General features: G+C 33.1%; 2 protein-coding genes across 2 annotated transcripts; one reads left to right on the top strand and one right to left on the bottom strand.

Annotated features, from left to right (window-relative positions):
- Window positions 1–516: 516 nt before the first annotated feature.
- LOC123210380 lies at window positions 517–4,984 on the top strand. The gene is made up of 4 exons (XM_044628705.1): window positions 517–953; window positions 3,621–3,725; window positions 3,915–3,971; window positions 4,399–4,984. The coding sequence occupies exons 1-4, from the start codon at window positions 648–650 to the stop codon at window positions 4,726–4,728; spliced, it is 798 nt and encodes a 265-aa protein (XP_044484640.1). The 5' UTR covers window positions 517–647; the 3' UTR covers window positions 4,729–4,984.
- Window positions 4,985–7,262: 2,278 nt separating this feature from the next.
- LOC123210278 (NADH dehydrogenase [ubiquinone] 1 alpha subcomplex subunit 13-B) lies at window positions 7,263–9,768 on the bottom strand. Its single transcript, XM_044628543.1, has 3 exons — window positions 9,455–9,768; window positions 7,663–7,734; window positions 7,263–7,563 (listed from the first exon to the last, which is right to left on the bottom strand). Exons 1-3 carry the CDS (start codon window positions 9,667–9,669, stop codon window positions 7,419–7,421), a joined length of 432 nt encoding a protein of 143 aa, XP_044484478.1. The 5' UTR covers window positions 9,670–9,768; the 3' UTR covers window positions 7,263–7,418.
- Window positions 9,769–14,728: the final 4,960 nt, after the last annotated feature.

The following is a 14,728-nucleotide window of genomic DNA, read 5'->3' on the forward strand; positions in this document are numbered from 1 at the left end:
TTTCTATTTCTACGTGCCAAGCACGCAACTCACAACCCTCCCAATACGCCAAAAACAAGAAATAACATGTGCCCTGTTATTTCTTTTTAATCTTTTCAAGTCCAAGTATTTCAAAATATAGTAATCACCTCCAAATAACCCCATAATTATAAAATATTCTCTTAAGAGATTAAATTATATCATTTAAACGTCAACATGGCTTAACCTATTTATGGACGACCATATGTTAATACACCCAATGAGAATATACAATTTAAATCAATTTTTTTGTTTTTTAAATATATTTTTCTTAGCACTTAGCCCCTTAAATATAATGGAGGAGATCAATTTATTTTTTTAGTGTAATTTTATTTATATAATCTATCTTTGTCGGTAATATATTATTTTTAGTAATAAAATTATAAGGGGCATTTCCAAGGCTATGTAATTTTGAGGTGATAAGTTATTTTTTGATATAGATGGATGACAAAGTTATCTACAAAAACATCAAGAGAAAATTGTAGTCCTACCAAAAACAAAAAAGACTGAACGATAGGGTCACCAGAAGCTGAACATTGATCCCGTGCCTCACTCACATTTCACTCAATCCACTTTCGCTCGCTCGCTCGCTCGCGCTCACTCTCCGCGTGGCCTTCACTTCCATCAGCATGTCACCGAGCGAAGATCAAGATATCCGTGAAATGGAAAAGGAAAACGGCAACGTTGAGGACAAGGAAATTGCTGTATTAGAGAAGAGAGGAAGGAAAAGGAAGAGAAAGAGAAAGAGGAACAAGAAGAGAAAGCGAGAGAAAGACGAAGGTTTTGTGAATGTGAAGGATCCATTAGAGGTGTTTGGTAGAGACGTAATGTTGATGATACTAAACAACCTTGACGCACGCAGCGTGGCACTATCTCTCCTCGTCTCTCGTGCCTGGAACGAGGTTGCTTCCAGCGACGCCATTTGGACCTCCAAGGTCTTTTACTTCTCTTAATCTTAACCTAATTTCATAATTCGATTTTTGCTTTTCGATTATTTTTTTACTAAATTCATAGCAAATTGTTCTTTTAGGGAAATTATGTCATACTTGAGGTATCGATATAACTTAGTTATATCATATGGCATATTACGTGAAATTTGTAATATGGGGGCAAATGATTTGTAAATCATTTTAGTCGAATGCATGTTTAGCACTTTCTTAGCTACAGTTTGGCTCATATATGAAATTTGTATGATTTTATAAGAACTTAGTTGGTCTGTTGCTGCTATTGGTGCTCTGTTCTTTAGCTTTTTATCTACGTGCTTGAGATTGATTTTAGCTATGTTCATGGACCTTTTGGTAGTCTGGTTTACTACGATGATATCGGTTGATAGTTAATTTGGTTATAGATGAATCTGGAGACGATTGAGCTCCATCTTGCTGCATTTGTGGACAAATGTTGTCTCTGATCTGGGGGTCGCCTCATTTGCTTCTTCCCTTTAGCTTATTGGGGGAAATCTCATAGGTTTTTAGATGAAGAATATCTCCCTTTACCTTGTTTTGTCAGTTTTTCCAATTAAATTATTCGTGACTGAGTAAAAATTGTCATTTAGGTTTTACATCAAGATGTCAGTTTACTTAAAGTATAAGTAGTATATGATGCTTTATTTTAAGACTTGCCACATATGCATCCACTTCATGTTTGAAGAAAATTGGAAGAGAGACAGAGAGTTGATTTTTTTTTTCCAAGGTTGATCTTTTATGCTAAGACAATAAAATATGTGTAAAGAATAGATATTTCAGCCTGGATTTCCAAGTATGGAACAGTTAACTTGTTGTTGATAAGTATAATGCAAGTGTAAAGACTTCTCATAGGAGTTGATCACTCGTAAAGTTACTTTATGTGCTACCATAGCTTCAGCCAGTAATTTGGAATTTTCATTGCTTTAAATTCACCAGACAAAATGTGGCTTAGAGATTGCAATATGTGGAACTTATTTGAGTTAATGCAGAATATAACGGTCGTTGACAAGCTTTGTTTATCAATGCTAAGTGAGATAGTCACTGAGAACTATGGATAATTAACTTGAGCACCTATATTTAATACACATTGTTTTATACTGAGTAATTACACAATATATATTTGAAGTGCTAGCTTATTTCAGCCAAAAGTACTACTGTTTATAAAATGTTATAAGAATTGTTAGCAATATTGTCCCTGTCACCTATGTCATTAGGATTTTAGTCAAATTTGGGATGTGAATAGTCAAATAGCCTGCTTTTCGATTATCATTTTCTTGATGTAAGAAGTCATTATTGGGAAGGAACTGTTGAGAAATAACATTCTAGTGTATAACGCAATTTTGATATATGTAGCCACTAAGTGGATTGATTAAATTATTATAAATGACATAAATAAGGCATGATGTACGGTAATAGCAGACTTTGAAAGTTAGATTTGCTGATATTGCAACAACGAAATTCAAATCCTCTTGAGATGTGCTAATGTTGCAACAAATGATGTTCTTATTTTCTAGATTGGTTTGACTGCTATTTCACTGATTTATGATGAGTACCAAGAGAATTACGTTTTGCAATATGAGTAGACTTTGAATAGATCATATTGTTTTAATAACAGCTGAATGATGGATGATGTGGGAGAATGGCATACTAACACAGAACATTCTTCTATGCTGGGTTAGTCTTAATGGGATCCCCTTTAGCTTGTGAACTGACACAGTCTCTATTGCCCAGTTCTATGCTAGTTGGAATTTAAAATTTGTTTGAAAAAATGTTTTGTATTTTGTGTTTGCTCACTATAATTTAAAGTATTCTGTTTTCTATTTTGTTTTTTCTCACTGTAATTTAAAGTTGTTCAAATAAATTGAATGTCTTTTAATCTTCTTAGCAATACATTGGAGAGTGCTGAGAGGAGGAAGAATTACTTCTTTCACATAGTGAGTCATTGCGTTGGTTGAAATCCTTGTCTTTATTGTTATTATTTTTTTAATAAGAAATAAGATGTTGCGAAAAAGTGTGCCTAATGTAAAATCCAAACTTACTATGAAAAATCTTGGAGTTGGAGTGGAAGTTACAAAGGTAATGAGGTGGATTGCTGTCTTAATGAGGACAGAGGGATGAAAAACTCTTCCAACTTCTCACACCTTGGAAAAAAGCACAAATCGAGATTAAGATAAAATTGAAAATTGATGAGAGGTATAACTTGACTTGTTGATTCAGTTTTTTATGACTTTAGACTTCTTATTAATTTAAGATTGCAATTTGTAATTCTGATTGCTCTGTAATCTTGTCTAAAGTTTCTAAACTTGAATACTCAACGACGTATTGGTATATGTGCCTCATTTCATTTTGTGACTGACAATTGCCATATTGCTTTTTGAGTATGATTTAGTATTTTGCACTATGAATCACAGGGGATAATGTGGATGCTTCTGCTGGATTTTAGAGCCTGGTCCATTTTCCTTTTTTCTCACTGCATGATTCTTTAATATTTATGACCACTTTAATTGTTTTTACTTCTTTTGAGTGATTAAAGCACATGCCTGTCTATTGCAAAGTTGTTTTATTGATTAAAGCAACAAATGTTTGTACTTATAAATTAATGTTAAAAAATAATTTACTTAAGTCTCATGTGCTTTTCAGTGTGAGGAACTATGGCAAGGGAAAGCACACATACCTCGCTTGGCACAAGTTAAGGGATTATCAAAATTGGCAGCATATTCATTATCTGTAATGGATGGTAGACGTGTGAGTAGCAATCTGTGATTCTCCATTTTGCAGTCAAGCAATCTTCAATTCTTCTCTCCTCTCTCATTGTCTTTCCTGCACACACATACTCAAACAAGAGTGCACAAAGACACAAAAAGAGTGGAGTCACATAGAATATGTTTGCACACACTTTGTATACTAACTAATTGTTTTTCAATAAATTTTTAGGCTCGTATCATGAAGGAAGATCTATGTGATCATGTTTGGGAGTTTCATTTTAACAAGGTACGTATTTTTATATTTTTTAGGAGTCTGAAATTATCCACTCAATAGAATTTAGTTGGCTATCAATATTGTGCTTAATATTAAAACTCTATGTATAGGTAAACGATTTATTTCACAGGTTGAAGCTTTAAATATGGACAACAATGGACATATATAGGGTTACTTATACTCATAAGTCAGAGGCACGCTCACATATTCTCACCAGTGTAAATGATGTTTTGTGTTGAAATTTTTTCTTAAACATGCTTGAAATGAGCCAGGGTCTTGATTTGTGTCAATACCACCTTCCTCCCTAGTCTTCTATTACAAAATGCCAAGCATGTTTCTACAACCATATAATTCAAGCATTTCCATTTATCTCCTTGTCACACTTCTCTCATGAAAGCCAACTGATGTATTAGTGTTGCAAATGCTATCTTGCTTTCAGTTGGCACCAGAATATTGGCGTAATCTTGATCCCTACTGGAAGGGCACTGGTCCTCCTATGCGTCGCTACTTTCATCCAGATGGGAGCCAAACAGCAGATCCTGGTGACAAGGTGTGGGGTGGCCATGAATGTTGTTATTCAATCATTACTAGTTTCGTTGGTGAAGGAAAGATTAGGGAGCACTATGTTAGGATAAACCGGTGGCTCCGGATGTTTATTTCCAGGAAGCAAGACTGGAGCTGGGAAATGTCCAACAGCCTCTACTGCTATACCAGCATTCCAGATGCTGACAAGGAAGGCGGCACTGGACCCCTGTTTGCTGGTTTGTAGACATCTCTCTGCTGTTAGTTTTGATGTTTGCTGGTTTGTAGATGTCTTTCTGCTGTTCTTTTTGATGCAAAAACTGTGTATAATTTGGTATAAATTTGTAAATGGTGGTAAAGGAGTAAGCTAGTAGTGAGTTGTAGCAAGAACGATGTAGTATTTATTTACTGTTGTTTGTAAAAATAATAAATTGTATTGGTAAGTCTGTCTCTGTATATGCATAGCTGCTCAACTTGTGTTGATATGGAAAGAATTTTACACACATACAGCTTAGATTATCATAGGCTTTCGAACCATTGAATTAAATTAAAGCATTATGAATTATTGTTACACAAATATGCATAATTAATGTCTTGACCATAACAAGTAGTTCAATGATGTTCATGGTAATGTGACATTTGGTAATTGTTGAAAGACTGGTTCAAAGATTTGTTTGTTTAGATAGACTATAGTGTATTTTTATGAAATGAATAGAGTTAACTGTAAAATTAGTAAATTTGCAAGATGTAAAAGATTTCAATTTGTAATTTGAGTGACGCTGACAACTACATGTGTATACGCTATTGGAGCAAGTTGGAACTAGGTTGATTAGGTTGAAGGTATGTCTGCCTCGGTGTCATGCAGTCTTGCCCCAACCCCCAACATAGCCAAATCCTATAATATTATGGCAGTTGGTGGAAAATGGCCTCCTCTTGGGTGCTTGTGCATGTGGTTGGCCGTCGAGCTTCTTGACCTAAAGAGTTAGTGAAAGCTTGTTCACAAGCTTGTTGCATTAGAACCCCAAATTTAGACGAGATTGCCCATTGAGCTTACGCATATCAATAAACAAGGAAAAGAAACTTGCCAAGATTTTCTTAGCAATAGTGAATGAACCAAAAAGAGTCTAGTTTGAGAATGAACCACGAATTGTACCTCTCCTCTGAAAATCCTATGATACTGTGGCATCGGGCAGAATATCACTCCCATTTGATTGGCTCAAATTTGGGTTCTCAATGATGTTTCCTATGATAGTCGATAGTGTTTGAAACAAAACAAAGTGGTTCTATTGTGCAGTTGTGTTCTCCCTATCTATAAGCTCTATGACCCTTGCGAGTTGGTGAAAACTTGCTCATGTCTGCAAACCCAAGGTTACGCAAGACTACTGTTGAGTTTAAGTAGGAATAAATGGAAGAAAAGAAACTAGGATTTGCCTAGTAGTGACAAGCAAACTGGGAAGAGCTTAGCTTGAGAATCAACATTATCATTGTCTGAATTATAATTTAGAGAAGTGTCCTTAATGGTTGACCATGCATGCCTAAATCCCCTAGAAAAAGATGTCGGACAGCGTGAGAGTCCTATCATGCCCTAAACCTATTAAACCACTAGGTATTGTTTACGAATCGAGTCGTTTAGGAATGCAATCTAAATCGGACGATAAATTTTATTAAAGACAAAAAATGAATGAGAGACCATTATCAAATAAGTAGCAAAAATAGAAAAATGAAAAAACCATTAAAGAAAGGTTTAAAAAACTTTACTAAAAAACTTTTATGAGTTATGTAACTCTCTTTTTAACGTTTATGTCATTTTTTTATATAGTTATTGGTAAGAGTTAAGAATAACCTCTTAGTATAAGTATTTCAGATATTAAACTGAACTATGTTAAAAATCTTATACTTCTCTTTTTTATTCCCTTAATTATTAATATTTCAGGGTATCATAAATCAATATCTACTCAAATCTTTATCATAGTTATTGTAACTCGGGCAAATTTTCAAATTACGTTATCAATTGATAATGAAAAATTTCATCACCCGTAAACATAAGTATTTTAGATATTAAACTGAACTATGTTAAAAACCTTTTGCTTCTCTTATTTATTCTCTTTAATTATTAATATCTCAAACTAACATAAATCAATATCTACTCAAATCCTCATCGTAGTTATTGTAACTCGGCAAATTTTCAAATTGCGTTATCAATTGATGATGAAAAATCTCATCAACACATTATTAGTTTGATATTTTTCACTGAGATTCCCATGATAAGAGATTTAAGTTTTCCAATTTGACAATGAATATAACTGAAGCTTTGATGCTGCTAAATGTTATTGGTTTGTTGATGAAATATGGATTCTATTTAAGCACAGATGATGATACATGCTATCATACAAACGATTGGAATTCCGTAATATGGACCTAGTTGTTCAAATAACTCAAAAGTCTTTCTAGAAATGACTTCTATTAGTTCATGGTATTTTTAAGTAGTAATTATGTAATTTTTGGATACCTGGCATATAATCCATATGAATCTTTCTAGAAACGACTTTTATTAGTTTATGCTATCCATTAGGAGAAATATATCATATTATCACCCTAAAGAATCTCTCAAAATTTGATAGTTTTATTAGTTCACAGCAAGTAATGAACTAAAAACACCCCAACCATGAATATATCTCTATGTTGATATAGGAAACCACTTTACCTTTGCCAAACATTTAACATAGTCTTGCTACTGAGGATCAAATTATAAGTTAAATGAAAATGCGGAAACATGTCAGATGTTGTAAAGAAGAACAATCTAATGTTATTTTGAACAAATGTGAAGCGATTTTTCAGTACATTTTTATTTCCTTCAAGAAGGGGCTACACCAAGCGACACAAGAAATTTGCATGAAGAGATAATAGACCAATTCTGAAACTTTGGTTGAAAAATTATTACCACACCTCAGGGCGCAGTTCACCGGTTGCTGGGGGCATCCATTTACCTGAGTTGTAGACACTTTCACCAACTTTCCAACCAGGCACATCCTTCATTACTTCAGCTTCATACTCAAGATATTTCTTCCACTCTTTCACAAATCTACAAAAAGAGCACAGAAGCAATTAAGTATAAACATTTTGCAATTAATGTAATAACAATTAATAGGAGAAGAGAAATTTGAAAATGTTATAAGTTTACCTTTCATCTTCTTCAGCTTGAAGCAAGGGCACTATTGCCCTGCGAGCAGCATACTTTTCTTCCTTAAGTGCCCTGCAAAATAGAGAATATTGTACGGTTACTTTTCCAGCTGCTTAACCATGTCAACCATGTTGTGATAGTTGAATAAAATAGTAGCAAATTTCATAATAGTTTTTATTATTCTGAATCCCTGCTCCCATACCAACTTCTAGATTGTAGAATATAAAATTAAAAGTTGATGAATGTAGCAATATAACGATATGTCACTTAAAAAGAGATAATATTAGAGCAAATCTCTCAAATGTATGAGCAAAGAGAATCTGCTGTCAATAACCCTTAAAATGTATTAAACAAACTTCCAAAAAGTGAAAAAACTGTTTGAAACTTATTTTTGTCCTCATTGTTTTGTCTTACCCACTAATCACATATTTTATGAGATTTCTAGCGAAAAAAATAACTTTATTTCCTACTTCTGGTAGATCTCTCACTGTGGAAAATGAAAACAATTTAGGTGTATTAGAGCTCTAAACTCAAGAGGTGAAACTACCATCTTTTCTTGCCAAAACGAATGATTTAGAATGATACTCCACTTAAAGCTCAATGTAAAGCTGAGTGCAAAGTATAGATATATTAAAAACAAAAGTTAGGTGATTAAACCAAAGAAAATTAAGGCCATTTGCACCAAAGAAAATCAGCTGTGACAACACCCTTGACTGATTTGCCTAAGAAATTATTTGGCATGCAAGATAGAACAACTCCAAATTAAAATGCTCTGTAAGCAAATTGGTTAGCACCACATTTTAAGAATTACAAAATCAGAAATTTGCAAGTTCTTAGATTCACCAAGGCATCAGCAAACACCTATTGGCATCATTCTCAATATCCAATTCTTGGTGTCAACACGTATGCATGTGAAAAGTTCAGTCAATTTTTCAGCAACATCACTTGAAGGCTTGGGATCACAGTGAGATTTGAGAAAACAACACAAGGAAACCTTTCTTTTCTTTATTTTGTTTTTAATTTTACAACAAGAGATAGATATCTAGAACTGTACTTCAACCAGTCAGAGCAAATCCCTAGCAAGGGGGACACTGTAAGTTCAAGTGTCATGAATCCCAACAGAGCTACAGGTCCATGGTTAAATCAATTTATATCTTGGTTCAGAGAATTGAATAGATTTTTTTTTTCATTAAAACCCCCTTATACAAGGATGACAATGTTACTTTATGGTGAATGAAACATATACAAAATAGACCTGGTTAAAGAAAACCTCTAGGTTCTAGACTCTATGTAGCATTCGTTAATCCCCAGAAGCCTCGGACACTCTTTTTGATGTTTAGACGATGGAACAAAATACTTTGTTCTCTTTCCTAGTGTTGCTTACCTAAATATAAATGTCAATGTTGTTCAATCAATGGGCTTATTCTTTCTGATTCTGATCGCAACTCAATACTGACTGTTTTCTCACATGTTAAAAGACCCAGAAGAACTTTTACAAAAATGATTAATGTCAATTATCAGCTTCACAAAAACGAAGGTCACTGGGTTATTGAGAAACTAGTGACGAGATAATCTAATCCAAGATCAATTTAAAACAACCCTAAAAAACCCTAAACATTCCCAGCCTCAATTAGCTAAAAAATCAAAGCCCATCAACCAGAACACACTTAATAAAAACAGAAATAAATAAAAACCATATCACAGATCAAAAGAATATCGACATTAAGACAACACTAACGACTACAATAATTGATCTTTAAGCAATGAAAAACAAAATTTTCCAGTTCTTTACCTTCGGATCTTGTTGCCCTGGCCCACCTGATACATGCCATAAGAGAAAGCGCCGAAAGCAGCAAGAAAAATGGCCATGGAGCTGGGGCCCTTATTGGGAATACGACGGGCGTATCGGACCGGAGGGAACCCGCCCGGCGGCGGCCCGTCTTGGAGGACGGGCATGTCTTTCACGCTAGCCATTCCTGGCTTCTTCCTGATCACTGCCTCCGTCATCTTTGTGTCGGTTACGAGTCTCCTTGTGTCTGGGCTATTTTGTGAAAAATTGATACAAAAGAGGAACTTGTTTGCGATTCTGGGGAGCAGTGGACGAAGAATTTGAAAAAAGTACGGAGGGGTACGTGGATGAATGGTGTCAAGTGGGGTTTTTTTGTTGTGTCAAGGTTGGGTAATTCAATATTTCCTCTATTAGAATTCCTTTTGGAGAGTATATTTTTTGGGAAATCAACATTATACCTAAAATTTACCTCATACACTCCAATTTACCACTGATTTTTTCATTATACAATTATTTCCAAAAATTTAGGATAATATTAAGTTTATTTTTCATCTTCAATTTTAAGAACACATGTTTCATTTTTTCCCTACTACCAAAATTATACAGAAAACACCAGTATCATCTCGAATCTCATAAGGATTTCCACTCAACGACACTTTATTGTCTATAAATATATGGACATTTGATCAACTTCGATTGGTTCTAAGACGAGAGAAAATTTTCTCAACAAATACTTCAAAATTAGCTCTTACATAAACCATTATCAATATTTTATTCTTACCAACATATCTTATAATATTGCCATATCCAATGACTCATTACTTTCCAAACTAAATCAAAAATATAGTTTGAGTCATTTCGAAACGAAAAAAAAAACTACGATACAATACAACAACAATTTAACACTTCAAATGAAAATTTTATTAGAATTTTGTAATAAAATTTCAATTTTAGGAAACAATTTAATACAAAGATGTCTAAATGTCCAAGTCAAGCACACCTACCCCTCGTTCTTCACTAGTCACAGTTTCTCTAACAATTTGACCACAAAAACATCATCAAACATGCATTCAATTTAATCTAATAAGTTTTTTCTTGTTGAAATATCAGTACTTTAACTAATTTGCCTAACAGGCAATAACATTTATCAAGAAATCATAATTTTCTCTGACAAAATCACAAATTATATACTATTTGAAATTCTAAAGTTTTCAAATATTTACCAAAATAAATAAGATTATAAGAGTTTAGATATATACTTATCTAGATTAGGATGAGTTTAATAAAAGATTTCTATGATCGTGCTTCGATTTTAGCAAAATAACTACTTAATTTGTAGTGAAAAATCTATTTCATTACTATTCTTTCATTCCAAAATCCCTAATGTGTATACTTTAATTTTCCTAACGTCTCAAATCTTTGAATTAACTAAATTGTAGCATCTCATATGTCTTATCTCAAAGGATTTTATCATCTTGAATGACTAGTCTTTGACTCACATTATCAATCAGATATTTCTCTCATTATTTGACATCTTAGATGTCTCGTAAAAGCATGTTATATCTTATCTTTGAATTAACTAAATTGTAGCATCCTAAATGTTTCTATATCCTAATTTTGGTGCATATAACACATTACAGGTCAAGTTTAGGAAGACTAAGCAAAAAAAATTCTTTAAGTGCAATCCTCTTGACCATGTACATCTTTACTAGTTGGATTGTTATCTAAACCCAACCTTGGATGGGCCCTACCATGAGTGCATACATAACACATCTCACTGATCATATGAGGAAAAATCTAGTGTGATTCTCCTTTTGAATGCATACCTGAAAAAAAGTGAATTGTTATATGACTTGGTGTTGAATGTATAAAGCATGTCATGATTATCTATTAACAACCTTAATGCTTTAACCTATTTTGTGCCACATTGCACACAATTGGTGGCTATTTTGATGTATATCATCATTTTTTACTTTCCATAAATTCTAAATGTGACCTAAATTCACTCTGTTTAGGGTCTATGTCATTTTTTATATAGTCATACGTTTTTTATTTGCTAATCACCTTAATCTTCCCTTAAGAAGGCTTCTCTATAGCCTTCCCCATTCCAACACACAATATAGGGGTAAAATTTTAATTTGTCTATGATGTACAGGATGTGACTAGTCTTGCACACTTGTTCACCTAAAAGACTATGCATTAGGATACACTTTGTTGAGCCATAGTCATACATTCCAACGTTGACTAACAGTCCTCTAACATCATCCTTAACATCCGTTAACTACTCTACCTTATCATGATTGCGCACTATTCTAAAACATGGTTGTGTATTATAATTCTTTGTGTATAAGCATACACCCCATAATGCACATATGTACATCACCTTTTGTATACTATTTTATGGGCATGCAGCCATGCATGTCCATATCGTTTTCTTCTTAAAGTGTGTACAATCATGCACCTCTATGTGAATGGTCATGCATTGTCGTTTGTCCTATGATTTCTAGTATATTCTAGTGAAATCAATTCAATCTTTATGTCCTATTGCATTAAATAAAAGTCTCTAATCCTTAGATCAAGTTTTCTTTACAAAACAACATAAATTGACATAACTTCATTCTAATCTACAATCATAATGCAAGTTCAAGCTTTTTCTTAAGGTTATCAGCCTAACACCATGTAACATAACACTAGTTACGTTGTATACTTCTTTTTTGTGTATCAAAAGACATCTATAACTATCAAAATTTATGTTGGCATGCATAAATCAGAAACTAGAGATGTGGTAAAGAAATCTTTCCTATTTAACTTTCTTTGAATGTTAGCAAGGTCTTCTATGATTGTGAAAGGTTTTATGATGTCTATTAACTCTCCTGAAAACTTTCAAATCTCCAAACTCTTTCTCTGCTTTCAAGTCCCACTGTTTGACACTAAGAATTGATAATGCAAAGTCATCCTCATAAATTTTATTTCATTCCTTTTTATTTTGGCCAAATAATGCCATTCAAGGCTATGCAACCTCCATGCATGGTCATTTAGACAATTTCATGGTGAAAATCACGTTTTATGATCACCAAAAATATGTTTATCTAAAATTCCAAGTTATTCATTTTTATTAAGTATACTGATGTGCACCTCTTATAGACACAATCATACATCCTTCAATATTTAAACAATTTATGTGTCATGCACAACATGACCATTTTGCCTTTCATTATTCGTACACAGGCATGCATTCTTAATGTGCACAACTGTAAAATGCCCTTAATAATTAAATTTAAGCATAAATCAATTCAAACACATGAAAAGACTAAAATACCCATAATGCATACTTGTAGGTGTGACATTAATACTTACTCAATAGCCCATACATCGAATGCAACAAAGCCTTACTAGCAGCTGGTGTTATCTCTCTAACTTTCCTCGATCCCTTGAGATGTATATACGCCATAAGTGTATTAATCGACTGTCTGATACTCTTTAACACACTACCTCAGTTCTCTCTCAGTACCCCTTGTATAGTATTTTTATTTTAGTGGTCTCTATAGGCTAAAACTATGAGGATGAAGTTAGTGCCACTGACTAGATAACCTTATATGGGTCAGGAACCTTTGGAATATTTTTGAGCAATTGTTTGGATCTTCTTTTACTTTATAACCCAAAAGAATTAACTTGCTTATAACTTAATTGCAAATACAAGTAATTTATACTTACAATAGTTAACATAAGGAAACAATTAATGTTGCATGAGGGATTACTTGACTTATGCACATTTACTTACACTTAAAACTTTACAACACCTTTTGGATTCTAAAATCTTACTCTAATACAAAAAAGTTGTAACACCTTTCTCTTGAAATATACTCTTCAATGTAACATGTATATTCTAATAACCTTATCCACTGTCAATATATTGTTCACTTTAGACACACAGTCTATTATGGTTTTGTTTTTAAGCTTTGTAACTGAAAATATGTCTTGATAGCTAAAAAAACCACAAACTATTTATCTAGTCTTATCTTAGCATCCTCAAGTGATGTAGGATGCACATGCAAATCCAATATCTCTTCCATGTTTTATCAATGTGGGATTCGCCAAAAAGTGTCACATTTAGCCCTGTTACAAGACTTAACATTGTTAAGGTTTACTCCACCATTGTTCAAAAAGACACGTAAAATGAATGTGATACCATTTGCAACATCCTTGGTCTAATAATCTAACCTATTATCATGATATTCTCTACTTTGGATGCATAATCCATCATGATTGTGCTTTTGAGCTTTGCAACTCAAAACATATCTTGATAGGTTAAGAAGTTTATATGTTATTTAATTAGTCTTATCTTATAATCTGCAATAGATATGAGATGTATATCTAAACTTAATATCTCTCTCGTACTTTATCAATACGTGATTTGTCTAAGGGTGTCATATTTAAGGAGAATATGTGTCAAAAGAAAAAGTGTTAACTTATTTTATATTAAAATAATGCATTTCAATGCAAATTTATAGCAAAATATTTCAAATTTAATTAATAACATAACTTTAAAAGACCATTGAATAAAGTTCACAATTATACGTGCAAAATGTGTTATTATAATTAAAACATAAAACATGTTGTCATCAAAACAGTAAATAGGAACATAAAATCATGAACTGAAATATATACATAAACATGTCATCATAAAGTAAAATCCCCTTCTCATGCAACTTTCTCTCGCTGACTCACACTCCTCTCGTAGCCTCGCAAAATCAGTTACGATCGACAAAACAATCACAAAGAATTAATGAATGCTAAAAACTCAACAAGTTGGTGACATTTTATAATATCTTAAATCTCGCAAACAACTTATCCTCGAATTAACTTATTGTTCCATTTCACAATATTTTGCGTATTATTTTACATACTTAACTTTGCTTTTATTTATCGGTCAAACTAGATAAAAAATGCTAGACATAGATTGCTAGAGCTCAACATGATTTGCATGTAATTAAGTTGGAGCTCAAGCTCAAGCTAAGCTCCTTTCAAACTCGAGCTTGAGCTTTAACTAACTCGTTATTAAAATGACATCGTTTTGTATCAAAATTTTTATCTTGTGAGCTTGATGAGCAACTCGAGCTTATTTGAGGTCAACTCATTTTAGGCTTGTTCAGACCGAGTTCAAGCTCAAGCTTAAATGAGCTCAGTTCGAATCCAACCTTATAGACTACTAAAACACCCTATTATGGGTGTTCTTTATTATGGGCATGTGCATGAAACATCTCTTTGGTCACAAAG

This window comes from Mangifera indica, chromosome 3, assembly GCF_011075055.1.
Source record: "Mangifera indica cultivar Alphonso chromosome 3, CATAS_Mindica_2.1, whole genome shotgun sequence".
Lineage (NCBI taxonomy): Eukaryota > Viridiplantae > Streptophyta > Magnoliopsida > Sapindales > Anacardiaceae > Mangifera > Mangifera indica.